The 26,495-nt window shown below is 41.7% G+C and overlaps 1 protein-coding gene across 1 annotated transcript in view; it reads left to right on the top strand.

The window, feature by feature from the left end:
- LOC119723761 overlaps window positions 1–26,495 on the top strand; it is a 66,234-nt gene that overhangs the window by 8,884 nt on the left and 30,855 nt on the right. The window contains exons 3-20 of the mRNA XM_038194612.1: window positions 9,429–9,512; window positions 10,879–10,943; window positions 11,149–11,244; window positions 12,349–12,486; window positions 13,642–13,746; window positions 15,561–15,818; window positions 16,627–16,783; window positions 17,231–17,438; window positions 18,458–18,638; window positions 19,523–19,819; window positions 20,353–20,719; window positions 22,523–22,649; window positions 23,642–23,812; window positions 23,914–24,120; window positions 24,327–24,601; window positions 24,863–25,007; window positions 25,461–25,679; window positions 26,083–26,233. Of these exons, the coding sequence (XP_038050540.1) occupies window positions 9,429–9,512; window positions 10,879–10,943; window positions 11,149–11,244; window positions 12,349–12,486; window positions 13,642–13,746; window positions 15,561–15,818; window positions 16,627–16,783; window positions 17,231–17,438; window positions 18,458–18,638; window positions 19,523–19,819; window positions 20,353–20,719; window positions 22,523–22,649; window positions 23,642–23,812; window positions 23,914–24,120; window positions 24,327–24,601; window positions 24,863–25,007; window positions 25,461–25,679; window positions 26,083–26,233 (3,251 nt within the window). The remainder of the gene's footprint in view (window positions 1–9,428; window positions 9,513–10,878; window positions 10,944–11,148; window positions 11,245–12,348; window positions 12,487–13,641; window positions 13,747–15,560; window positions 15,819–16,626; window positions 16,784–17,230; window positions 17,439–18,457; window positions 18,639–19,522; window positions 19,820–20,352; window positions 20,720–22,522; window positions 22,650–23,641; window positions 23,813–23,913; window positions 24,121–24,326; window positions 24,602–24,862; window positions 25,008–25,460; window positions 25,680–26,082; window positions 26,234–26,495) is intronic.

The following is a 26,495-nucleotide window of genomic DNA, read 5'->3' as shown; positions in this document are numbered from 1 at the left end:
CATCTTGCATCCTTTTCAACTCTTTTTCTAGTTTTTCTTTCAGAGCATACGGTACGGGACGCGCCTTGCAAAACACAGGTTTAGCATTATCAATCATATGTATGTGCGCCTTGAACTCAGTGATTGGGCCCCCCTTCTCACTAAATACCGTTTTATACTGTTCTTTCAGTCCTGCCATATCCTTGGCTGGATGACTGACATGTGGAGAGTCCTTGGCTGCTCCGCTTGTGTCTTGTACTCTGAAGATCTGAGGCCAGTTCACTTTGATTTTGTCCAACCAGTTCCGACCGAATAAGGCTGGCTTGTCTCCCACCACTACGTACAGTGGCAGTGTCTGTGTCTGACGCTCGTACGTTACTGGCAGAGTGAGTTTTCCCCGCACTTCTATGGATTCTCCTCCATAGGTTTTCAGTTTCACGGACGACGGTTCCAATGTCCAGCTTGAAAACTGCTGCTGGTAGGTCTTATCCGATATGATGGATACAGCTGCCCCGGTATCCAGCTCCATCTCTACTGAAGATCCTGCTAGGTCAACAGTCACAGCGATGCCCTTTGCTGGTGAGCTCACCGAACTTATCGTGTAAACCAGAAAGTCGCCTGATTCATCACTGTCCGCGTCTGCGGCCACGTGTTTCACCGACTTCGAAGACTTGCCATCCTTGGGTGTCTGATTCTGGTACCGTTTCTTTCTGCACGCCTTGGAGATGTGCCCAACTTTGTTACAACAATAGCATGTTGCTCCTTTGAAGGGACATTCCCTTGGCGAATGTTGACCTGTGCATCGGTAGCAGTTCCCACTTCCTGGTTGGTTCTGTGCCGATTTAGGCCCACCACTTATTGCAGTGGGTGCTGGCTTCCTCTTTGGAGCGAAGACTTGCTTGGCAGTCATCTTTTTCACCTCCAGACTGGCTCTTGGTTGTATATGTAGTTCCTGAGCTTGCTTATTTGCCATCTCAAATGCTACCGCCAGCTGCAGTGCCTTGTCAAAAGACAGCTCTTTCTCGGTTAACAGCTTCTTCTGACATGTGGTGTTGATCAACCCACACACTAGTCGATCTCTTAAGGCATCCTTCAGGAAGTTTCCAAACTTGCAGGTGGTTGCCAGACGCTTCAGTTCGACCACATATTCATTCACAGATTCCCCTGGTTTCTGGTCTCTTTTGTGGAATTTGAAGCGCTCTGCGATGGTCAAAGGTTGTGGTGAGTAGTGATTCTTTAGCAAGGTTTTCAGTTCTTCCAGTGATTTATCACTCACTTTGTCTGGCGATACCATTGACTTCAACAGCGAGTACGATTTCGGCCCTATGACCGTAAGAAAAACACTCACTGCTTTTGCATCCTTGATGTCGTTGGCAATGAAGAACTGGTCCAACCTTTCCAAATAGCACGTGAAGGTTTCCTTTCCTTCGTCAAACTCATCCACTTTTCCGATGATCGCCGCCATCGTATAACGATCGTAATCTATAACTTTATCTCAACAATTTAAGACTCTGGTACCTCAGGATCCCATCCTCGTCGCCAATTTTGTGGTATCTTTAGGGGAGCGGGCACTAGGAAGAGTCAACTAAACGTGGCGGCCATTTTGCACGAGACACTCTCCGGTGTCGTTTATTCCACTTCAAGAGAGGGCGCTCTTTAACATAAACAGTAATACGTTAACACATTACACTTGACAACTTTAAGTACTCTACCAAGCGCCCATGAGTTTCTTTGCGAAGAGTCAACCACCAACACAATGTCTCCCACAGTCACATTCCGCTTGGTGTGGGTCCATTTTTGCCTTTCTTGAAGCATAGGCAGGTACTCCTTCGACAATCTGTTCCAAAAGATGTCTGCAAAATACTGAACTTGTCGCCACTGCCTAACAGGATACTTATCATGCCTGTCAAACAAACCAGGATGCAGACTCTCGCCCGACCGTTGAAGAAGCAGATGATTCGGAGTCAGGACATTTAGGTCATTGGGACTGTTAGGGCATTCGGTAAGTGGTCGTCCATTCATGATAGCTTCTACCTCACACAACAAAGTTTGGAGAGCTTCATCGCTCAGATGGACATTCTGTTCTCGCATCGGAGAGTAGAGGATCTTCCTGACGCTTCTAATCAAACGCTCCCATATTCCTCCAAAATGTGATCCTGCTGGAGGATTGAATTGCCAGGATATGCCCTTCTGTAGCAAGTTGTCATGGATTTTCTGTTTGTTCCAGTTTTTCATCTGCTCACGCATCTCACGTTCTGCGCCAACCAAATTGGTTCCATTGTCAGAGAGAATGCTCTTCACTGATCCACGACGGGCACTGAATCTGCGGATTGCGTTGATGCATGCATCCGTATCAAGTGAATGCGCTAACTCCAAGTGGACAGCTCGCGAAGTCAAACAATTGAATATTACACCGTACCTTTTCACCATACTTCTACCACGTTTCACCTCAAAGGGACCAAAATAATCCATTCCAACCTTGCTGAATGGAGGCTCATTCAACGCAAGTCGCTCTCGTGGCAGGCTGGCCATTTTCTGTTGCTCAGCTGGGGCTTGGTATCTCCTGCAAGTGGCACACCTCGAGACGATACCCTTGATGATGGAAGGTGCTACAATTATCCAGTAATGTCGTCGAAGCTCTGCTCGGATGGAATTTTTGCCCAAGTGTCCAACTGACTTGGGTATATGCTGAAGAATAAGCCTGGATACGGGTGAGTCTCTTGGCATCAGTACCTGGTGCTTGGACTCAAAGTCGAGATCTGCTCTACCAATCCGACCACCAACACGTAGAAGGCCATCTACCAGCTTAGGATCAAGCTTTCTCAACGAAGAAGACTTCTTTACTACCAAGGATGGTTTTCCCTCCGTCTCGTTGAACAATTTGATTTCGTCCTTCCAATGTTTCTGCTGGACATAGTACACCAAAACCCTCTCAGCAGCCTCAAGGTTCTCTGTGGTAAGTCGAGTATGGTGAGGACTTTCTCTGGCACCTGATGAAAGAGTTTGGTTAACTCTGCTCTGCTCTGATTCAAGCTTATGTGAACGGTGCAACAGATTGGGTTCTTGCTGTTCGAACTCTTGCTTTGCTGGCTCCTGTTTCAACTTACTGCTTCCAGCCACTCTATTCTGAAGGCGCTTCATCACAACTAATATCTATGCAACTGCCCGTTTCAGCCTGGTCCAATCTCAATAGTGCTCCAGAAGTCTGTCAACTGGACTAATAGGTGTCTCTGCTGTCATCAGCACGGTTTTCTTCACCTCAACATCATTATTTGTTAGCTTGGTCAGACCTGTATCTTGCTGAGGCCATTCTGTTTCTGGCTGAGACAGGAAGCCTGGACCCTCAAACCACATGGAGCACTGAAGAAACCTTTTCACTGACTGACCACGTGTTGCGCAATCAGCAGGGTTGGATTTGGTATTCACGTACTTCCATTGCTGCAAGCAAGAGGCATCTCTGATTATTGCAATGCGATTTGCAACAAAGGTCTGGAAGCGACAACTCTCGTTTGCGAGGTACCGCAATACCGTCATACTGTCTGTCCAGTAGTACGTGCCGTGTATGTCGCAGTCCAGCTCTTGAGTAAGCGCTTTGCCAAGTCTAACTGCGATGGTTGCTGCTGTCAACTCCAAACGTGGGATAGTCATCTTCTTTAAAGGTGCAACCCTTGCTTTGCCTGTAACAAGCGAACAGCTGATGCGCCCAGATTCATCACAAAGCCGGAGATAGGCAGCCCCACCATACCCTACGTCACTAACATCTGCAAAGATGAGAAGCTGACAGCTTACAAGCTGCCCAAACCCCGAAGGCTTGTAGCATCTCCTGATCCTCAGCTGATCTAGGTCTCTCACCTCACGGAGCCACTGATTCCAGATTCTAAGATCTTCTCCTTGGATCTCTTCATCCCATCCTATGTCTCGTCGGCAAAGACTCTGAAGGAGAATTTTGGCCTTCAACACGAAAGGAGCTGCAATAAACTGAACTTGTGACAGAAAGTATTCCTCGTCGTGTTGCAGGTTGCTTTGGCAAATTGACTTTGTACCCCAAACTGTCTGATTCCACAAACCAATAAACCCCCAGAGCTCGCTCATTGGGAAGGTTCTGATTCTCCATCGACAACTCTCTGATGTCTTTTGCCCGTTCCTCTATTGGCACCGTCTGCAGAACCTGATGGCTATTTGACACCCACTTTGTCAGATGAAAGCCGCCTTGTTTGCACAGGGCTGTGGTACTCTGGATCAAGTGAGCAGCTTCTTGGTATGTACCAACCGAGACAAGACAGTCGTCAACATAGAAGCTTCTCTTTACTACGTCACATAAAGCCTCTCCGTAGTCACCAACATTATCCTCAACAGTTTGCTTAAGACTCGAGCAAAGCTTGAGCAACTCGGTGACGACACTGCTCCGAATGGGTGGACTTTCAGACGATAGGCAACCGGCTGTTCTTTGAGATTGGCATTTGTAGTAACTACAACTTATGTCACTCTGTACTTGTTCAGCGTCTCTCATCACATTCCAAACCACCCAACCGAGCATAGTTCTTGCAGCATGAGGGCTACCTGCTGGACCAGTTTTCAGATCAAACGGGGTGAAGGCGTCTGCCACATTGTTACCAATCAGGAGTCCAATGTCTGCATCTATTTCAGGCAAGCTGATGTCTTTAAGATGGTCCCATCTGGAGATGTAATCAGTCTTTGGGATATGGTGCTGGGAAACTGGAATTGTGTCTTTGGTATACGTGACTGGAAGATTAATCTCGTTCGTCATGTCCAAGTCGCTGACCTTAAGCCCGTCGATGAGATACTTCTTCATGGAGTAGGGCTTACCCATGGTGTCCAATGTAATGGATTTACATGGACCACTTGCTCCCAACTGTCGGGCTAGACTCTCACTACAGAAGGTAACGGTGCTTCCAGGATCCATAAATGCGTACGTTTGAACAGCCTTGATACCATCTCTCAGCCGGACTTTAACTGGTACAATTGCCATGGTGCATTGACCCTGCCGACCGGCCCTCGTATTACCACCTGCATGCTTTGCAAAGTTTGCACACTGCCCACTGCTGCCATCTGGATTACGCTTTGACTAAAGCTTGGGAACACTGTTCTCATCGTGGAGGCAGGTTGGATGTCGACGTTTGCAAATGTGACAAGTGGATCTATCGCGACACTCCTTACTCTGGTGACCACGCTTGAGACATCCGTAACATAGACCTTTGGATTTTGCAAACTCTGTTCTTTCAGACAGAGGCAAACTGGACAGACGCTTGCACTTGTCAGTAAGATGGCCTGTGTCAGTGCAATATATGCACACGTTCTTCATTTCATTGCCAGACTTTACTGCTGTCGACCTGTTGTCTCCTTCTCTGTTACACCATGTCTGCTCGGATTGGCCACTTGAAACCTCGGTTGCAAAGCTGCCCCTTGAACGATTAGTGTGTTTGGTGACGACCTTTGCCCCTGTACCTTTTACATCTTGGCTCAGTGCCTCTCTGCCGTACATGGGATCCAACACCTTCTTTGCCTCCATCTTTACAAATCGAACCAGTTGGCTAAATTGGACAGTCTCGCCTTTGTCTGCAGATAGAATGTCATGAAGATAGAATGGTAGTTTACCCACCAACTTCCTCATGTTGTCGGGGTACTCGAGGACCTTCACTGCTTGAATGCATCTTACAGCATTTTCACATTCAACCAGCAGAATTGAGAAGTCACCAAGTGCCTTCGGGTTGTCCGGACGAACACATGGCCAATCGAGCGCTTTCTTGATGAAGGAATGGGCCATGAGATGCACGTCTCCATATCTAGATGCCAATTTTTTTTAGAGCTGCAGGGTATCCTTGCTTAGCAGGAAGATGGCTGAAACCTGAGACAACTTTATATGCCTCTCCAGTAGTAAACTTCTACAAGTAGCTCATTCGGTCATCGTCATTATCAGTATGCACTGCGACTTTAGTGTTGAACTGCCGGATGAATTTCCGGTAGTCAACTCGTTTCCCACTAAACCGCTCGATCTCAGGAGTAGGCCTTTTCAGTTGTCTGACAACTGCAAGAAGAGCGTTGTCACCTGACATGCCAGTTTCACTTCAGTTGCTGTCACAGTGCTTGTCACCTTGAGCTGAAACAGAATGGTCATTATTGACATTTATTCTTGCCTCCAAAGCTGCTTTCTTCTGTTCCGCCTTGAGTCGTGCCGATGATACAGCGCTGGCAATGGAAGCTCTTGAGCCCCTTCCACTCATGCGTGATATGCTTGTCAGGTTTTCGCTGTCTTTGGTGCCATGGTATTGGCATGGAACTCCGACATCTTGTTCTTTCTGTGACCGGACCGTTTCCCTGTTGAAGAACTTCTTTGAGCAAGTCCTCGTAAGTTGACATCCATTCCTTATATTCAGCGAGTACTTCACTTTGGTCATGCTTTTCATTCATGAGAAGTTCAAGCCTTTCAGTTTTCGACTTTATTTGCCTGAACAGCTGTGACACGCGCTTTGCTTTCATGTCCTTTTGGTAGGCAAGTCCCTTTTTCTGTGTGCATTGTTGCCCTCGATGATTCATGTAAAGCAGCATCTTCACTGTCCATGTCAACTTTCTCATGGTCATGACATGTAGCTCCTTGCGTGGTAAGGTCTTCTGCCCCCTTATCCATCCTGGTGGTAAACGTCAATAATGAATCTGCCAAAGATTACTGACTAAAATGCTGTGCACAGATCCAGAAAATTATATTGACTTGTACAAATTCTTACAGTTTTGGTAGTTGTACAAACAGAAAATAAAATGTATGTGTTACAAGAAGTTATCCAGAGTTTGTGTAATCTAATTTAAAGAATCAGCTCAAATTACATATCACTTACATGTACATGTTATATACATGCACACAAATGTCCAAACGTAAAGCAATGTTTAAGAAAATACACGTGTTGAAAATACAACTTTTAGGCTTAGAAAATATCACTAAATATCACACTTATCACTGAATCATTAATATAAATTATTTAAGAGTAACGAACCGTTTAATAAACCTTGGCCAGATTAATACTTTGGGCGAAGAATTACACAAGTCGCAAACTCTATCGAGATCGAGCTGAAGCCATGTTGCTTTTTTGCTTAGCTACATTCTTCCCGGTACAGCGCCCTCACTTGGCAAAAAATAAGAAATCTATCTGAGTTTGGCCGCTACAGTAATAATGGCGTCAATAATGGAAACAAAAGTTTCCAAAATGTAAAGTGCGGAAAATATATGCTCTGTTCAGCAAACACAGTTTGCTCTACTTGTATTTGTTTAAATGATACCTCTAAATGGCAGGCCTCCATTGTTGGATATTGGATGCACACATAAATAAAATATAAATGCGTTTCGAAAATCGACGATGTTATCGGAATATATCATAAAACAAATTTTGTCTATCCAATAGAATGCCTGTCATAATCTGAAATATATGTGTCCTAAAACTCTCCATTGTACTTTTTTTGTATTAAAAATCCCGCCATCCTCAATAGTGTTATCCTCGAAATCGTCCTTTTACGTCGATACACCCGGGAACGGGAAGTCACCAGAGACCCGCTCGCGAGCCGGGGCAGCAGACACGAGCCTCACGTAATGGCTAATCGAACGTTCTCGTGTAAGCTAACTAAACCCATTTGAAATTATTTCAAATCACATTATATATTTTCTCAATCACGTGATATGTTTCCCACATGTATGTAGCGGGATGGCAAAAGGAGGCCGGCCCTCTATTTAAAGAGGACGAGTGTTCCACTAAAAATATATGCCAGTAAAACTATGAACCTATGTCATGACGACAACAATGAGATGAGCTTACCGAACTTGTATTTACATTATTTCCACACAAGAGTCAAGATGATAATAATCTTTACACAAAGCAATAATCCATGATAAATGTAAGGCACAATAAAATAGAACGATTAAGGTCAAATGTCAACACACGGCTGGCTACATATGTTACAAATCACAGACGTGAATCATCCGGCCTCAAAATGAACACAATATTCTCACAAATCTATAATCTATAATACTAACCTTCCAAAATGATATAAATTTGGAGCATGGCCGGAGCCATGCTCCCTATAAAATAGAGAGAATATATGCCCCAAATTTGTGGTGGTCTTCCCTGTTCAAGTCCCACAGAAGAAAACTTGTTACAAGTTGCCTATGCGCGGGAAGCACAAAGGTCATGATATGCAAATCACTCGCGAAACTTTTGGACGAACAACTGAGGGCGCACTTGGTCTCCCTACATGTATAAATGGCTTAACTAGCCTGCTGAATAAATGCTGGTGGACAGTCCTTGGATGATTGCCGTTCTAATCCGGGTTTACTCATCTTGAATACAGATTCCCGATACCTTGGAGGCTAGGTGACTATTAAGGAAGGGAACGTTGCATTGTATTGAAGTTAATCAAATGAGTCAAACTAGAGTTTAATGCTCCTCCGCTTAGTCGCTCATTCCCATGAAAACAGTATCATTCGTTTTATCATGAAGAATGGGGCGTGCCTTGTGTCTGCTGCCCCTGAAATTTTACAAACCGATAAAGATCATGTTGTCCAAAGTCGATTTTTCATTTACTTTGAAAACGAGTACGGTCATACAGGAGGAGTCCTGAAACCTGAAGCATTTTGCCTATCGGTCGTATATCTCTTGAACGTCTCTCTCTCTTCTAATATTTTTGCAGGAAGCTTTGCCTGCCAGTTTGTCACTTACTGCTGAAACCATGTAATGGTTTGAGCATGATTTGTTTTTGCCATATTGAAAAGTGAACAATAGGTACAATTTGAAGGTGGAATTGAAACCGACGCACACACCATTATCCTTTGCATAACCTCATCATGAATTTACCTTTAAGAGTACGGTAACAAAAACAAAAAAAACAAGCCTGTGTAGTTGATACATTTTTGTAAGGAGTTGGAGTATCACCCATTATCCACGAAGCCAAGTCTCCTGTATAATGTCTGATGTCTAAACATGCAGATATATTCGAGCCGCGCGCCAGCCAATCGGAGTCGACTTTAATAAATCGTGACATTATTTCATTCCCACATCAGGACTAATGGTTCGAATGGTCAATTTGAATGCAGTGGTTTGTAATACAACAGCCGGGTGCATGTCGCGTAACATGATACAGAGCGCGTGACAAAGTTTTTTTTAACCATGTCTTTGACGTGCAACGGGTGAATGACCTTAGACCCGATATAGACTACCATAACTGAGGATATTAAGTAAACAAAACCTTACACAACGTTTGTATTAAACCTACTTTACAAAAACATCTCCTCGAATGTCTAGCGTCACACACAGCTTAGCAACTGTTGAATCCTACACACACCCTATTCACACAGCTAAAGTTTAAAAGTACAATATTTGGGATTGAAGTTGTTATTAGTAAACAGTTGGTATGTCCTTAATTGATTGACATTAAACCTTTTATTTTAGCGGATCTGTTTGTAGTTACTCATGCTCGCAGAGGTACCAAACCAAATTTGGATTTTGGAAATGGGGTCGCACCACCACATACAGGTAAGCCTATTTGCTTTTTCTAGCTCAACTATTGGAAACATTTTCATCTTATAAAGTGATCTTTAGTAACGGTGGTACTCTAGGGATAGCTCCAAGGGTGAACGTTTTTGGCCAAACAAGGGGCTCCGGCGGGGATCGGACATTGATCCGGCGGAGTCCTACTGCTTATGCAGTTCGTTACGGTACCTTAGTATTTACATGTGCCTTAGAAGTCGATAGTTAGGTAGTCGTTTTGGTCAATGGCATACATTTAGAATCTGTTAAGAATATAACAAGATAACGTGGAAAAGACAGGAGTAGAGTTGAGGGCTACATTTTGTCAGCTTGTATTGTCTGAAGGTCACCAGACAAAAAGCTGTTTGGTGAGATACTTAACATGAAGTGTGTCGACTTTTGTCTGGGAATACCCCAAGAAGACCTTAAAGTCAGAGCTTGCCAGAATCGAAACCCCCAAATTTGGGTTTTACCTGCCGAGTGTTGATTGCGGATTGCGGTCTGCGGATTGTGGATTGCGAATTGCGGATTGTGAATTGCAGATTATAGATTCATTATTTAATAATAATTGTTTAAATTTGATTGAAGCCAAGTTTTGTTTAATCAGTTCGCCCTAGTTTGCTCACAACAACTATTGTCCTGTATAAGTTGAATTTAGTGTTTATTCTCAAGTACCTTATCAGGATCGGGGTCTTATTGGGCTCTTCGGGACTGGGGTGGAAGGGGACGGAAAGGTGGCGGCTCACTTTGTGGTCCGTCGTAATTTCCATATGCATCTGTAGTAATGTTCATACAATTTGGAAGGAATGGAGGTTGAACCGTAGTCTGACAGAAGACTTTAGAAGGCCTGTGAGGCAACAGCCACGATACGCTTTTTCTCATTTGCACCCGTTTTTGGTCAAAAGCAACTATGGGAAGCTTTTTTGACATTATACTCAACTTCATCTCATAGAATGAGAGAGTACTGTTTTTAATGTAAAACTCATGTTATATTATGAAACTACTGCTAAGACCCGGTTGTTAGAAACTAGAATTACAAAAAGTCGCCATTACAAATTCAAAGAGGGCGGCTCAAAGATACACATAAACATTCTATACAGGAAAAAAAACAAAAAAACAAACGAACTTGCTGACGGATGTGTCCAGAATTTGTACAATATTGTACTTTTCAATTGTAATTGTAACCGCGTCAAACGATCCATATTTAACTAAACAATTCGGAAACAACTCAAGAATTTCAGGCTTATAATTATGATGCCTTATGCCCGATCTGTTGGGAAATTCGGACAGCTATCAACAAAGGTATGCAGGACAACACACAGGGCCACTGGCAGGTAAAACATATATATTTTATTTGTTTTTGTTTAAACAGGTACATAAGCTGTTACAGGTGTTGTGAAGGATGGACTGGGCATAAATCAGATCGCTGCCCAACCCGTAAGTTGAACCCTTTTTTAGAATATTAACTTCAAATCCAAATAGAAATGTAGGAAAAATAAAATCAACGAAACGTACCGTTGAGGTATAAGTAAAATTGTGTCTTAAGAGAAATATTTTTAAATCTTCAAAGTGATTTTGCATCGGTGCTATTCCTTTGTATTGGGTGTTTCTAATCTTTTCCCCTTTATTGAATGGTCGCTAGCCATTTGTTCTTACGGATGTCCCAATGGAGGTCGGTGTACCCGTCCTGACTACTGCAGCTACTGCAACCGAGGCTTCTACTCTCCGCGATGTAATCGTAAGTAAAGACACATGTTAGTAGCACCGCAAATGATATAGCTTTAACCCTCCCAAACCTACAACAGGGATACGTGTGGTCTCAGAAAGTCAAGAGGACAAAATCCTACCAGGAACACTTTTTTTCACAGCCCAAGTGTTGGAGACAGGCCCAAAATTGTCAGCCCTTCGGACTTTATTGAACTTTCGGACTATGTTGAATCTTCAGACTATATTGAAACTTCGGACTAACGAACCATCGGACTAATGAGCCCCAGGCGCGGTTGTAAGGGGGGGGGGGCTGTCCCCCTCTCCCCTAGGTGAAACAAACCGGTCTGCATTTCAGCATGCCTGCATGCAAACATTTCTGGATCCACCCCTGCTAGTCCCCCTGAAATATTGGCTTTGGAACCGCGCCTGAATGAACCTTCAGACTATCAGATCTTCGGACTACCGAGCGGTAACCCACCAACAAACGTAATAATGGGAACTACAGTCCTGTACGCCGAGTATTACTCATCATCATGAATGTTTTTTACACTTGTTTATTATTCCTAATCTCATTCTATAACTTCTCAACCCTTAGGGTGGAAAAATTATTTCAGCAGATTTTAACAAAGTAGCTGCAATCACATTGGCCTATCAGTGTAATTTCAATGTAAATTCAACGTTCGTGTCACCAAAAGCGCGGTAAAGAATAATTATGCACCGTGTGGGCACGTGCACATGCAGAGATATCCGATTCCGAGAACTTATTTGTCCAAAAAACCAAACGCAAAACCCTCTAGACAGTCACGCGGCCTTAACAGCCTCTGCGCAAATCAGTTCATGGCTTCGCCTGTTGTGCCTTGAATTTAACAGGTTATGGCTACATTGCAAAAGGCAACAAGGTTTCGGGAAATTATGGTCATTGAAATCTGTGTGACAATAAGGATTCTTCTGCAGATTAACAAATCCCTTGTCTCATTATTTGAAATACTTCAAGAATGGAATTTGAGTGATTTTTTTATAAGCCTTTAAATAGGCTAGCTCTTACCTTCTCAAGGGATTCCCTTTAAATTGCATCTTTATTTCGGTACCTTTTGGGGACTTTTGTTGATACAGTCTGGATGAATTTTGTTTGAAGGGTGCACGGCCATCGCACATTGCCTTGAGGTGTACTGCAGCACTTACTCGGACCAGAGATGCGATAGATGTGATGGTGATTACGGCTCATCTCTAGGATCGGCGTATAAGAAGTCTTACTCCATGACCCGGTGCATTAGTAAGTTTGCAGCTTGTTAATTAATTCAACTTTATTCCTCCATTCTTCCGAAAGATTTTTTTCTTCAATATATTCCTCATGGGGGAGACAATTATTAAATGAACACGTTTAAGGAACGAGTTTGAACATGAATGGTAGGAACAAGCCGCTTAATTCGCTGAGAACCCCCCCCCCCCCAAAAAAAAGGGCAAAGATCAAGCACAGGAATATTCAATACAAAATAGACTGTTAAACTGGTCAAAAGATGTTACAGATTAAATCAACAAACCATGCAAAAATTACTGTTTCACCTGATGCACACAGAAATCGTCATCGGCCAATCAAAGACCAGTTTACAAAATCGCTTTACAAAAATCCATCATTATGTACTTGATTGCATTACATAAAACGTCAGCATTTTAACTGCGAAAAGCGCACTGCGGGCCGGCAAGTGCCGTATTTGAATATAGAGACCGAAATTAGATAAACACCACATTCTCAGTGACAGATCGAAACGAATTGCTGCAAAGGCGAATGATGGTTCGTGCTCTTAATGAAGACGGACTGAACGAAATATTTATCCATCTCCAATCATTCACCTTTAATACTGTGCAAATGGGTGCAATATGAGAAAATAATTCACGAAAAAAATGTGGAGCGACTAAACTGCCTGTGATAACGTTTGAATTATATACCTGAAGAATCAGGGATACTGGGGACAAAAACAAATATTTTCGCTGAGACAATGCATCAATGTAGGACACACCCTTATACCAAAACCAGGAGTTAAATTGCTGTATACTCCCTAGGAAGCTGAGATGGTATTTGAAATGTTTCAGTGGCCCAATGAGCAGGGTATAATAACAATGATGAAGCGTTTTGAAACTGTATAGGTATAGCGCAATGTAAGCACCAGATATGTAGTATTACTATTATTATTATTCATGCATGAGAACAACAATGGGTTAGGTTTCAGGAGATCTGAATGTACAGGCGCATAGTTGCTAAAAGCGTCCCTGAAGAAACTGACAAGATGTCACTTTTTTTTCGGTTGGAACCTCAGTCGCACAGCCTCTTCCAGTCTAGGAGAAGTTGTGGTCCTCCTTGTAGATGGGTAAGCTTAAAAATTTCTAGAGATTTGATGAGTTTCCTAATTGAAAACGTTTCCTCTAACAGAGCAATGTTCATGGAGGAGTGACAGCAATGCCTGCTACCCGGGGTCCTGCACAAATGGCCAGTGCACCTGCAGCAGTGGATTCTGGGGAACTGATTGTAGAAGAAGTAAGTGATGACTCAGTAGAGATTTCTAGATAAATCGTAATCTTTGTCGATTGTTCTTCACACTGATTCACTCCAAAAACACTCATTTCGTTACTTTCCTATGTTTTTTTTAAATAATTTTTTTTTCAGAATGAAATCTTATTAAAAACTTATTGCATGTTTTTCATTGCAAAAGTTGTATTTTTTTAAGGTCATGTGAATAACCATTCCCAATGGGCAAAAACATGTGAAGAAAGACAAATTAGTCTAAAGGAAAAACCCGGATATTCTTTGGAGATGATGTCGGCAAACCGTATAAAAAAACATTCAAACTGAACATTTCCACATGACTTTCCTCTGCCTAATTAAAAAAAAAACACTGTTAAAAAAATATGTTGTTTTACATTGGCTTAAAGCAAAAATCTCTGTGAAAATCATCGAAAAGCTCAAAGAATTTGTTGTTATTGCTTAAATACAGTGAATATTAAGTATCCTCGAAACTGTTTGTAATTGTACAGCCTCCATGTTAAGAAACAAAGGTTAACTGATGAAAACTGGCTCATGCTGGATTTTTTTGTTTGTTTTAATCGATGCTGCATATTATTTGAAAACCCTACATTCAAACGATTAAATAAATTAATTGAACCTGTCACGATTTTTTTTTTAGGGCAAACCCTAATTCAATTTACTTCACCCCGACGCAAAAATTCGTTGGCTCGAGTCCCACCTGAGTGATTTTTTTCCAACTTTCACTCGGGAGGCAACACACTGAGTACACAGTGTTTATACGTCGGTGAAGGGCAAAACCTAATTTGATTTACACACCCCGACGCAAAACTTCCATCTTATGAATAGTTAATGCGGTAACCGCTGCTATGTACACCATATTCGAACAAGCTAACCGATCCCGTTAGCTCGGTGGTCAAGTGGTAAGACTTCTGCACTAGAAAGCAAGAGGTCGTGGGTTCGAAACCCGCGCGAGTTACTTTTTCAACTTCCACTCGGGAGGTAACACAGCGTGTATACGTCGGTGAAGGGCATAGCCGAATTTGATTTACATCTCCCCGACGCAAAAAATTCATCTTATGAATAAAATTTTGTTCTTAAAAAAGGCCACTATCAGACCTGACCTGCGTGTGATCGGAAGTATGTACGTACAAGTACATACCGAACAGCACAGACAATTTCAAAGCAGGGCTTGTCAAAATTAAGTTCCTAACTCAAGTGTTGTCCCTGCCTTAGTTCAGGATTTGCTCTTGCAGGAACAAGCCCAATTTCCGAAAGATTTGGATAATGCTTTGAAATTGTGTGTGTTGCGCGCGCTTTAAGCTAGTACTTGTGAACGTACATGTTGTCCAGCATGTTTTGCCCGCTGTATGTCAAGGCTACATGGTTCATTGTTTTGTCTGGATTAAGATGCTGTTTGACCGTCACTTTGTTTGATACAGGCATTGCATTTTCCTTTTTTCCCCTGTTTTTATACAGCACTCTTAATCCACCATTATGGTTGAAAGAGACAAATATATTATGTACTGGCACACTGCATGTCATGTTCTCTAACAGCAGAAACATAGAAACAACTGTTCGCCAACAGAGCACATGTACTGTACAGTTTACAACAGTTCTGTAAATTCTCAAAAAGGTGTTGTTGCGCCCTCTACTGGCAACAAAGAAACCACTGTACAGTAACATGACCATTGTAATACAAATTGACATAAGATCTCTGTGAAATAACAGCGATTTTTTTTATATTAACAGTGTATATAGAAGTATTGCCAGAACGTTTAACATAAACCTATACCATGACTTAGTTTGTGAGTATTACATAAATACAGTGAGCAGCAGTGAAGCACCAGTGATATCAGAGCACCGAGCCACCCTGATATCTGGAACAACCACGCTGGAATCCCCATCGGTTCAGGACAGTACAGACACCGTCTTCACCAACGTAGCAAACTTCACAAACCTAACAATCACGTGGGTTAGCTCCTACCAGCCCTCTGGACTACCAAGCCTTAGTAGTGGTGGACATCCATACATCCAAAGTGTCCGGATGGGTGTTGTGGATGCAGGGGTGACAGCTGTTGTGAATCGTAAGTAAATTCACAAAAACGTATGCGCTTTTAATTGATTATCACAGTGTTTTATTAATATCATAGATAGGCTGAAAACTCTACACAATTGTGTCCCCCCCCCCCCCACACACACACAAAGAGGAAAACATCAACCACCCACGAATTTAAGAGACACTTTTATTCCGCATAGCTAGGTACGTAATATTTTACGTTCATCCATTAACAGACCCATTACTTTAAAATTGAAACCGGGGTTCGGAAAATGGCCTTGCTCCCGTCACCCAAGTTAATCGAACGACCATGTAATAAGGAACACCTCGGCGTTTCATGCCCATGAGTAGCCATTGTGCCCACACACGGCAAATGGGTCATTGTGCGTAATTGGCCCAGGCCCAGTTAGACTGCTATACAAGCCCACTCACGGCCAGCTGTTAATTATGTTTTTCCAGATATGCGTAGAGGAAAGTCGGGAAGTTCGATGTATCCGCAAGCCAATTACCATTTCAAACTTAAAGTATCGATAAAATTATAGACCGTGCTAAGTAAAGCTTTACCATTTTTTTGTTTCGAGTTCTGCTATTCGAGTACGAGTACCTTGATGATCGAGTCCAATGTCGAGTACGAGTACTTTGCTGCCCGATTACGAATACCGTCTTTTCGAGTACGGGTTCTTTGACATTCGAGTACGAGTATGAGTACGAGTGCTCTAAAGAACAAAAAGAGAACTCAATTAGTACTCGAGTATTATACCGGGTACGAAATATTTGAATAAACCCTTCATAATCCGAACATTTGAATTTGCCGGTTTAATTCGTCTCTTTTCCAGGGGTTCGGGGAGTAACATATCAAGTAGGCACGTGGCAATGTAGTAGATCGACGAGTGGACAGTCCTTCAATCAAAACCAACCCGCAACCAGCCTGGTAGCCTGTGCAAACACATTCACTATCGACAGTAATAGCTGGACGCCAGTTACCGGTGATGTGTAAGTCTATATAAAGCTGTCCTAGCGATCGGATGCATGGACAAAATGCGGTAACAGTTAAACAGCTGCTTGTGGATGCTGTGTTTTTATGCACTGGGTATTCTTGATTTTGTATCACTTAATTCCTATAATAAAATCACGGTTTTCTCAGTGGCACTTGTATTATGAGATCGGATGTCTGAAAATACTTTTCACAGTAAGACGATGGAAAAATGTGCATCTTCAAAGGTTGCAAGAAACACATGGAAGGATATTTTCATAGAAGCACTCGGTATCAGGTCGGGCTGAGGATTCATTTTTCAACCTGTATGAAATTCTAGCCCATGTCTTTGAAGTCAAATTATGCCAACCCGATGCCTATATATTCTTCTTCTTATTTTGTTTTTGTTTGGTGCAGTACTTAATGGTCCTTCAAATTTTCTTTCTAACACTGATATGGTACGGCAGACTGAGGGCTGATGTATCTTCAACCAGTGGCGGCTACATGAAACTTTACAACCGAGACAGCTATAGCAGCATCATCACCCGGTACTACAGCGGCAGCACAAGATACGGCAGCCCGTCTTTCACTTTTGACTTCGTTCAGCCGTATCACTGCGTGGGTGGCAGTGGCTGTAGGAACACAATGCTGGACACGGAGAATGTTATTTCTCAGGTGAAGTTTGGGGAATTTACGAAAACCTGGTAATGCAATGGCAAGGATATAACACTATGCATGGAAGAAATAATCCAAAGACTGACTTCCTCAGTCCTGGAAAAGGTGTTAGTGTTACATGACAACTGAACGGCCACCCTTTTCTCGCTGAGGCGGCATAAGAATGTACCACATTCCGAATCAACACTCATTACTATTTTAACATAGATCAGTAGTCTCTATTTATAGACTTCTAGTTGCACATGCCCACAAACCATAAATTGACTCATGATAATTGACAGTTTGCATGCAGTCTGCAATATCTATGAACATGCCACGATAGCTGGCCACATATATGTAGCTCGATATGTGACAGAGGGACCACCCCCTCTTTTGTGTTGGTCATTGCCTTATCAAAATGTCGGGAATTCTTTTGGGATATCTGGGTGATGTGTTAGGTAACAATAGTCTATGGTGTGCATATGGTATAAGGTGATGGGGGTACTACATATTCTGCTTGTATAGCTGGCCAGGCTGGGAGAGGCATATGTCATGAACGGTCGACCTCCCCATTTGCTTGTTCACAGCGGGTTGGTAATCAACACATTGCACAATACTTTCTTAAGAAAAAGCATTTGTCATGCTAATGCTTAAAAGCTAAGGACACATCACTTCCTTGTGTTTTTTTGTCGAAACAGTAAAAACGTCAATAAGATATTACAAGAACATAAACGTGTTTTTTTCTTCAAGCTTGAATTGTACAGACAAGGTGCGTACTATTTTGCTTTTTTGTGTCCATATTATACATTTGTGTCCTCCATAATTTGCCCTGGTGCCCTTTATCATTTGCCTTGGTGCAATTTCCCCATTCCTTGGTGCTTCTTGGTACAAAAAATTTGAGGAGGGCGGCAATAGAGGGCGCTGTAGTAGCTTCCGTGTTAATTTGAAGAGACCGGGTATTTTTTTTTGGCCTTATTGTGAATCAATTTACCTCGATATGATACAAAGGCATATTGTCACTATTATTTTTTTTCAAACAGGCAACAATGGCTGTAACCTGGGATGGCTGGTCAGACAGTGTGGCTGGCATCAAGGACTACTATCTGGAAGTGCGACAGTTGTCAGGTAGCCATGGCGATGAGATGACAGAAATCTTCGACAGCGACCCCATTTTCTCTGGGATAGCGAGCTCTGGTCAAAATGTCACCTTGACTGAAGTTGGTAAGTCCACGAGAAGCAACAATCATTTGCTGTTGTGCACTTGTTTTCTTTTTAAAAGTAATTGGCTATCGTCATATCTTAGCGATTGATGAAGACCTGGGGAACTTAAAACTGTTTGTTAGAAAACTCTAGTTTTAATTTCAAAAAAAGATCCTTTGAAACGTCTACTAATACGCTGCTTGACTGAAATACAGTTATCTGCTAAGATTTTTTAAAAATTTTTTTCCCCAATTTACATAGAAGAGCTAGAAACCCCTCACCTGGAATGTTGTCAGCCGTCTGGGTTCCAATGGGAGGGTATTAATGTGTGGAAATGGCGCATGGCAGTTCAAACAAATCCTGTAGCGTTGATTTCTGTACTGTAGACTCCAGACAGATTTCTGTACCGTAGACTCCTGACAAGACATCTTTAGCTCTCGACATTTCGGCCACTCTCTAAAAATAACATATGTATCGTAAGAGTATGACCGCGTTACATCATTAGAGGTCCCTCCAAGACACCCTTTACTGTTAAGATTTCGTCTGGCTCGCTGTTTGTCCTTTTTTTTCCTTTTTGGTTATAGCCACGGGGAATGGATTCAAATCATCATCCCTCTTTCTCTGTGACACAGCTTTGTTCAAGTTTGTTTAGTACAGTTTTTGGTAGAACTTGTGGTAATAGCTAAAGGTAATTGGGTGTTTCAAATAATAGATTACTGATGTTGGGAGTATCATAGAATAGTGATACTGAACGTACCCAAAACATGCAAAGGCGGTTCTTGTTAAACAGTAGGAGCAAGTCGTACTCCTTGATCTAAATTAAAGTAAAATTTAGCAATATCAATAGTATTTTCACTCGTGAGTAACCAACAAGAACATCTCCGCCTTTCTTGTCATCCCGACAGGCGTTTACTCTGTTGTCCTCGGTGTCTATGACAACGCGGGCAATGTCAAACATAGCAGACGCTTTGTGTTCTTTGACGACAATGACAGTGACGTTACGTTCACGCAGAGCAACGCGTCTGTGCGTGTACTCTCAGCCACGGAAGAAACCGACTATGTCTGGCTGACCCACCTGGATTCCCTCGCAGGGACGACATCTGTGCACCTTGATTGGACGAATCGTTTTATCAACGAATATCATCACAACCAAGGTTTACTTAAACCCATTAGGCCCTATGTCCCTGCAACTATTCATCCTGGTAAGTTTTACACATTCGACTGTGAACCACTTTCCATTCAAGGTCCGGTTAAGAAATAAAAAAGAGAGCAGAGTTCACCTGTTTCTATCTAACATGTTTTAGTTTAATTGAATATTTTTGACTTGAGAGAATGAATTAAATTGTGACTTTAAGCATTTTTATGGTAATGCAAATCAAATGAGAATTTGTGGCAATGTTTTATTATCACCAAAGTTTTATAATTTATTGTTTAGGGACAATTCCGTTAATTCAGTTTAATGAGCTGCTGTTGGATGAATGTAACACATCGCATCTGATGAACAGAAAACAGTTACAGACTAAACTTAACGACCTTGTACATTATGTAGTCGGACGTTCGCAGAGAAATGGATTTTACGGAATCAAAGTAAGGTGAAAATACTTCCTTTGACGAAAATAAATACTGCTGTTCCTTACCACTGCACGCTGTGAAAATTGTGGGCATTGACATTTTCATGTCAAACATTGATCACATCCTATGGTGACTTTTTGCTTTGCCTATATTTCCTGCCTAGATTATGATCAAAACTTTGGACTTCGTGGCCGTGCAGCCATCTCCAATGCCTTTGGCGTGACAGAATTCCGCGTGGTATATGACATTGACCACAGCGGTGGCAGGACCACTGTCAACGTGAGTGACGACAACTCAGACCACTGGAGCAGTGAAGGCTTAACTAAGCAAGCGACTTATGACGTGACCCTAGTAGACGGCGATTCCGTTCGGTTCTGGGTGGAGGCCAGAGACCTAGCTGGTCACTTTCTGAGGGACAGTGTGTTGGTTCACGCTGATTCATCCTCGCCTGTCATTGAAGACTTCTGGCTGGTACGGGACGGGGAGGTGAATCTAGCCGTTCATAATTCAGGGGATCTGCATGAAATGAGGTATGTATTCCGTTTGCTTCGGCTTTTGTTTCGCTGTTTCGGCAATTTGTAGAAAGCCCTTATTTTTGTCAAGACTTTTTTAGACTCTTGTCCATAGCATTTGTACACTTATTTTTGTTGCCAGCACTTTGGCTACTGAAGGCATCAATCTCATAAAGTCAATCAATCCGATCGCCTTTATACTTGGCATACACTTTGAGCAGCATCTGGAAATATATTTGTGCCGAAATTGACGTCATCGTGAAGTCATCAGGTGTCCACTTACATTACATGAAAGGTGCATTTTTCAAAGCCCTATACCTACAATACCACTGGTGCGATTGTGTTGACACTTGGTGTTCGCATAATAGACAGGGGTGTGTTACAGATGAACGCCATTATGATGTCATCAGGTGTCATGCTGTATTATATAATGTTTATTATATGCATGTAGCCTACATCTGCTTAACCGCGGCCAAATGGGTTGGAAATTTGTATGCATATATACACATAGATAAATTGTAGGTGGACATTGATGTGCTGTTATGATGACTTCGTTAGGGGGTGAACTTACTTTACATTAAAGTTGAATATTTTGAAGCCTTAAATTTGCAGAACTACATACACGACCGGTATTATACTTAGTATTTACATTATATGTGTGATACAGACGAAAATCACATTAAAGTTGCATTATATGAAGCCCCTTATTTATTAAATCACACGGTCATTGGGGTTGATACTTAATATGCAAATTTATAAATGAACAGGGATGTGTTATAGATGAAAACGTATCTGATGTCATGATGACGTCATAATGACCACATTACATTAAAAGTGCACTTTATAAAGCCTTTTATCTACTATTTAACTACAAGTATAATTAGTTTGACATTTTGTATGTACAAAAGTGACAGTGACGTGTAATAGATGAAAATTCATGTACGTCAGGATGGTGTCACCAGATGTTATACACATTAAAGGTACATTTATTAGAATCCCTATATCTATTTAACCACAGGGACATTTGGGTTGAAATTTGCACAGGACTATCGAAAAGTGCGTTTTTTTCGGGGGGGGGGTATTTTTTTTAATTGTTATTTTACTAAGCCTATGGGCCGCCTAACCATCATTCTTTCAGTTCACCAATCAGCTCATTATAACTCTGCAGGGATTTAATACAATTACAAAATGATACATTTTTTTTCAGTCAGCTCAAAGCTCTGGCTCACAGAATGGCCAAAACCTCTTGCAATAATCTCCATTTTGTTGCCACCTGCTTGCTTTTTTAGGGATAGATAAGAATGCATTATCGTACAGCACATCATAATGTAGGTCCAACAACTTTGGCTTAGGCCTAAAGGGTGCAGATTAATATTGTAATTGGCAATGACTTAGTAGCATCTGGGAAAAGAATTTGAAACGTTGTATAACATTGAGGTCATGGCTTACAATTCAATTACTTGTTTGCCCATTATAGGTTGATTATTTTCACTGGAAAGTTGACCCTATTTTACAAAAACCTGCTGGAATTTTGTTGTAATCCGCCCAGTCACCTTATTTTAGCAGTAAGGATATGACCAAAACAGCTTTGTACGGCATTATGGAAATTAATTAAATACCGGACTAAAAGTAGGCCTAAATCAAAGTTGTCAGAGACTAAAATACGGGCCAATCAAATACTTCAGAAAGGGGAGAATATAGGTACATTAGTGAAACAGTTTTTGGCATTTAATTAAAATATTGATACAACAGTGACCAGTTAAAGCATAAGAGCTTTCTTTCCTGATATTGCATATTTTGTATTTCTTCTATTATATCCAGTGTTGCATTTAGGACCTATGATATTCACAGCGGCGTAAGAACCATCGAAACGCGTCTCTTTGACAATCACACTGGAACTGAGGTTGAACTTGACCATCAAACAATCCCAGCGAGGACAATCAATACGGTAATCATATTATTAGACTTGCTATTTCCTACGCCCTCCCAAAGTTCTAAAATAAGAAATATCTGAATTAATGACGATCTTAAAGGATTATGGGCCTTAGTCACGAGTCGGCCATATTGAATTGAAAGTTAGGTAAGATGATACATTTTGGAGAAATAAAAGCAAGTTAATTTCTAATAAATTCCAGTCTGCTTCAATGAAATATTTATAGTTTGTAATTAAACATTCCCCAATGTTTAAAGCCATATTTAAAATAAAATGACAGTAAAGTAAGGCTGCACTGTGCCTGCATAAATAATCTGGCGCCATCCCATTTAGCAATTAACAATTAATGAAATGCTTTCAGGGAACTCGCCAAAAATGGCCAACGCGTGAATAAGGCCCATTACACTTCAAATGTATTACAAACATACATACAGGAAATGCAAAGCAGCTGTTAAGTGAAGTTCCATACATATCGATTGAAATCGTGAGCAGAGGAGATTCTCACGAGTGTCGTCCTGCATAACTCGCAACTGTCCAACTGTCAACAAGAAAAAAAAAAAAATTAAAATAAGCTCCTCCAGAGGGTTAGTTCAATCCTTCACATTTATTGAGACAAAATCCATGCATCCATAATCATTGCGGTGGTATATCCAGGCTCTTGAGGTGACTCTCAACTGTTTAACATGATGAACAATTCAATTGAGGTTGCTGTCTTCACAGTAGAACTCATTAATTTTCTTTGCAAAAATTGATATGTTACCTTCTTAATAGATTTTCGAAACATCTAGTATTTGAGAGTTATCTTCCATTACAAAACACAGCGACGTTCAAATGTATTTTTTAGAACGTGCTGATAGAAAGGCATGCCATCTAAAGTATAAACGCTATCGTTATAAGCCATGTCCTCAGGCCAATACACTTTCATTGATTACTGTTCCAGATATTACTTACAGCATTTTTATTTTATAAAAATAAGCAAGCTGTATTTGTAATGTTCCTTGGCACAGGACGACGAGCCTTGTGATCCTGTAAGCTGCATGTGTGTCCCAATCGGTAACTGTTATGCCGCAGACTATGGTTTCCATCAAAGAGATATCACTATTGTGCACGACCATGACTACTTCATCACGCTGACGGTTACCAACCATGCAAGACTGATGACTACGCAGACTATCAAGGTATGTGGGCCTATTTTGCAATAGTATACAGCTTTTCAGAGTAAGTTTTAACTTGGTCTGTGTAATCAACTTTATTCTTAACCAATATGTATGACCCACAGGTAACAATCGACACATCAGCCCCTCAAGCCGGCGTGGTGCATGATGGGATACGTGGATCCAATGAGGTAGACTTTCAGGAAGGCAATGACCTCTCAGCTCACTGGGAGGGGTTCTTTGACAAGGAGAGTGGGGTCAAGTTCTACCAGTATCTGTTTGACAACTCCTGCTGGATTGACGAAGCGTCGATTGGAAGGGTCAGAGATGATGTGAGTTTGTGCTGACGCCTTTTTCCTTGATATAAGCAGTATGCGAATTTCTGATTTTCCCCTAACGATTAACATTCTCGAACCTTGTCACAAATAGTAGAAATAACTTCCCCCTCATAGCAAAAGCAAAAAAATCGGAAACAGCTAGCATCCAAATTTTTGACAAAAAGTGTATTTAATTTATTACAATACCTTAATTTCTTTAGATGATAAGGACCACTTCCACACGTGCAAGTTGGGCAGCGCCCTCTCCTGGCCTCTACTACGTAACTGTCATTGCTTACAACCGAGCTATGGAACCTTCAGAGGCCGTGTGCTCCGATGGCGTCGTGATTGATACCAGCCCTCCAGAGCTGACCCAGATTGCTATCAGCTATGCCCGGATGTGGCCTAGTCTGGCTAAGGATGCTGAGGGTCGGGTGTGGTTCATCAACGAGCATCGCAGGAAGATAGAGCTGGTTAATGCATCTAGTGACTGCAGGTAGGGAAAAGAAAGTCTGAGATTTTTTCCTTTCTCATCAAACTGATGCTTTATTAGCTTAATTGTGGATGATTAAAACAGATGGGTGATTGTTGTACTATATTCTTATGCAAGACAGTTTTCTATAATTGCCTATTAACCTTCAAGTTTTGTGACTCTGCAAAGCGCAACTGACTGCTTGTTCTTGATAAATGCTTTTCAAATACCACGGGAGTTTTGTGTACTCATATGTGTTAGCCGATTGATGTAATTTACCAACAGTTCCAAGGCAGCTCTGGTAGATGATTTGTCTGTTTATCCTGAGATGTCTGCCACCAATGACACTACACAAATACCCCAAGAAGACCTGGACTGCCTCTGGATCTCAGCCGTTCAGCAGACATTCTTCCTCCCGACCGACAAACATGTACGATTGGTCATATTAACATTTTGTTTTGGACCTGTCATGTGGTCAGATGTCATGATTTTGAGTTTGAAGCTGTGCCCATTAATTGTCCTGAATTCTTTTTTAGCTGCAGAGTTAATTTAGCAGGTACACATTAGTACACCTTAAGGTGAAGATTGGAAAATTTAAGTCCAAGGTCCCATGTCACAAGCATGACAGTCAGAAAGCTGAGAACACATGATGTGATTGACTGTTCAACCAATTGTCAAATGAGGTGAACGAACACATCGATATTTGTCTGAAAAGGAAAGCACCAAGGAATGCAGGTGGTCAACAGGAATGGCGCCCTCAACTGTTACTTTTCACATTATCACCACTGTATGCAACGTCCGTTGGCAAATGTGATTAAACTTGTATAGTCATTAGTAGTGAAGCAGAATTTATTTTATAGTTTCGTCGTGTTTCCAATTTCAGATTACCATCTCCTGGACCGGAGAGGATGCAGAGAGCTCCATTTATGACTACGAGATCGGTCTTAGCACTGACCCATCAAGTCTGACCCCTGACCTCGTAACCTTCAGGTCAACATCAGGTCAAGATCACTTTATGATGTACCATCCCCATATCAGTCATGGATCTGTGTTCTATCTGGTTTTGAAGGCAGTCAACAAGGCTCAGTTGTCTACGATCAAGGTAAGTGATGAATAATACTAGAGCTAACGAGTTCATCTCAGATAACCAAAGGATAAAAGAAGAATTCATTAGATGCTCACCCACGTATGAATAGGCCTACACGTATAGTAAACGGAGACGTTACAGAATCTAAGCTGTTTTGGTTACAAAGATGTGCTTTTTATCTGAAGTCATCTTCAATTTGCTGTTAGAAAAAGATTTAAAGCAGTTTGATGTATGCTTGTCAGATTTCTTCAGTGTAGTTTTTTTTAAGTGCATGGCATGAACGATGAGTGATTTCAGACTGGAATGCGTGTATGTCGATCACCAAAAAGTAAGCCTGACTTGAGTTTGGACTTGTACAAAACAACTCAAATCTGGAAGACTTGATACCAATATTTAGTTTTTGCTTCCGATATCGCAGAAAGTTGGACCAATTGTAGTGGACACCACGCCACCCATGTTTGTTGGGCGTGTCTCGGTTCATGCGGAGGATGAGTACTTGATAGCTGAATGGGGAGAGAGTGGTTTCATTGATGACGAGGATACCAGCCTGAGATACCAAGTTGCCATCGGTGAGTCAATCAAACCTAGATAGTGTGGATTATTGGTCCAGAAAAGCCCCGCCCGTATTTGTTGGGTGTGTCTCTATCAATGTGGATGATTACTTGGTACTTGGTTGCAGAATGGGGAGATAGTTGCTTCATGTGCATACAAGAATGAGATATCATGGAGAATTTTACTTGATTTCTTTCACTGAGTAGATGGTACACCGAGCAATAAGCATTTTAGTCAAATAACAAGCTACCATATATAAAGTCTAAGCGATTTAACAAA

This window comes from Patiria miniata, unplaced genomic scaffold (assembly GCF_015706575.1).
Source record: "Patiria miniata isolate m_02_andy unplaced genomic scaffold, ASM1570657v1 HiC_scaffold_17, whole genome shotgun sequence".
Lineage (NCBI taxonomy): Eukaryota > Metazoa > Echinodermata > Asteroidea > Valvatida > Asterinidae > Patiria > Patiria miniata.
Note: the sequence above shows the minus strand (reverse complement) of the source record. Positions and strands in the feature narration are given on the sequence as shown.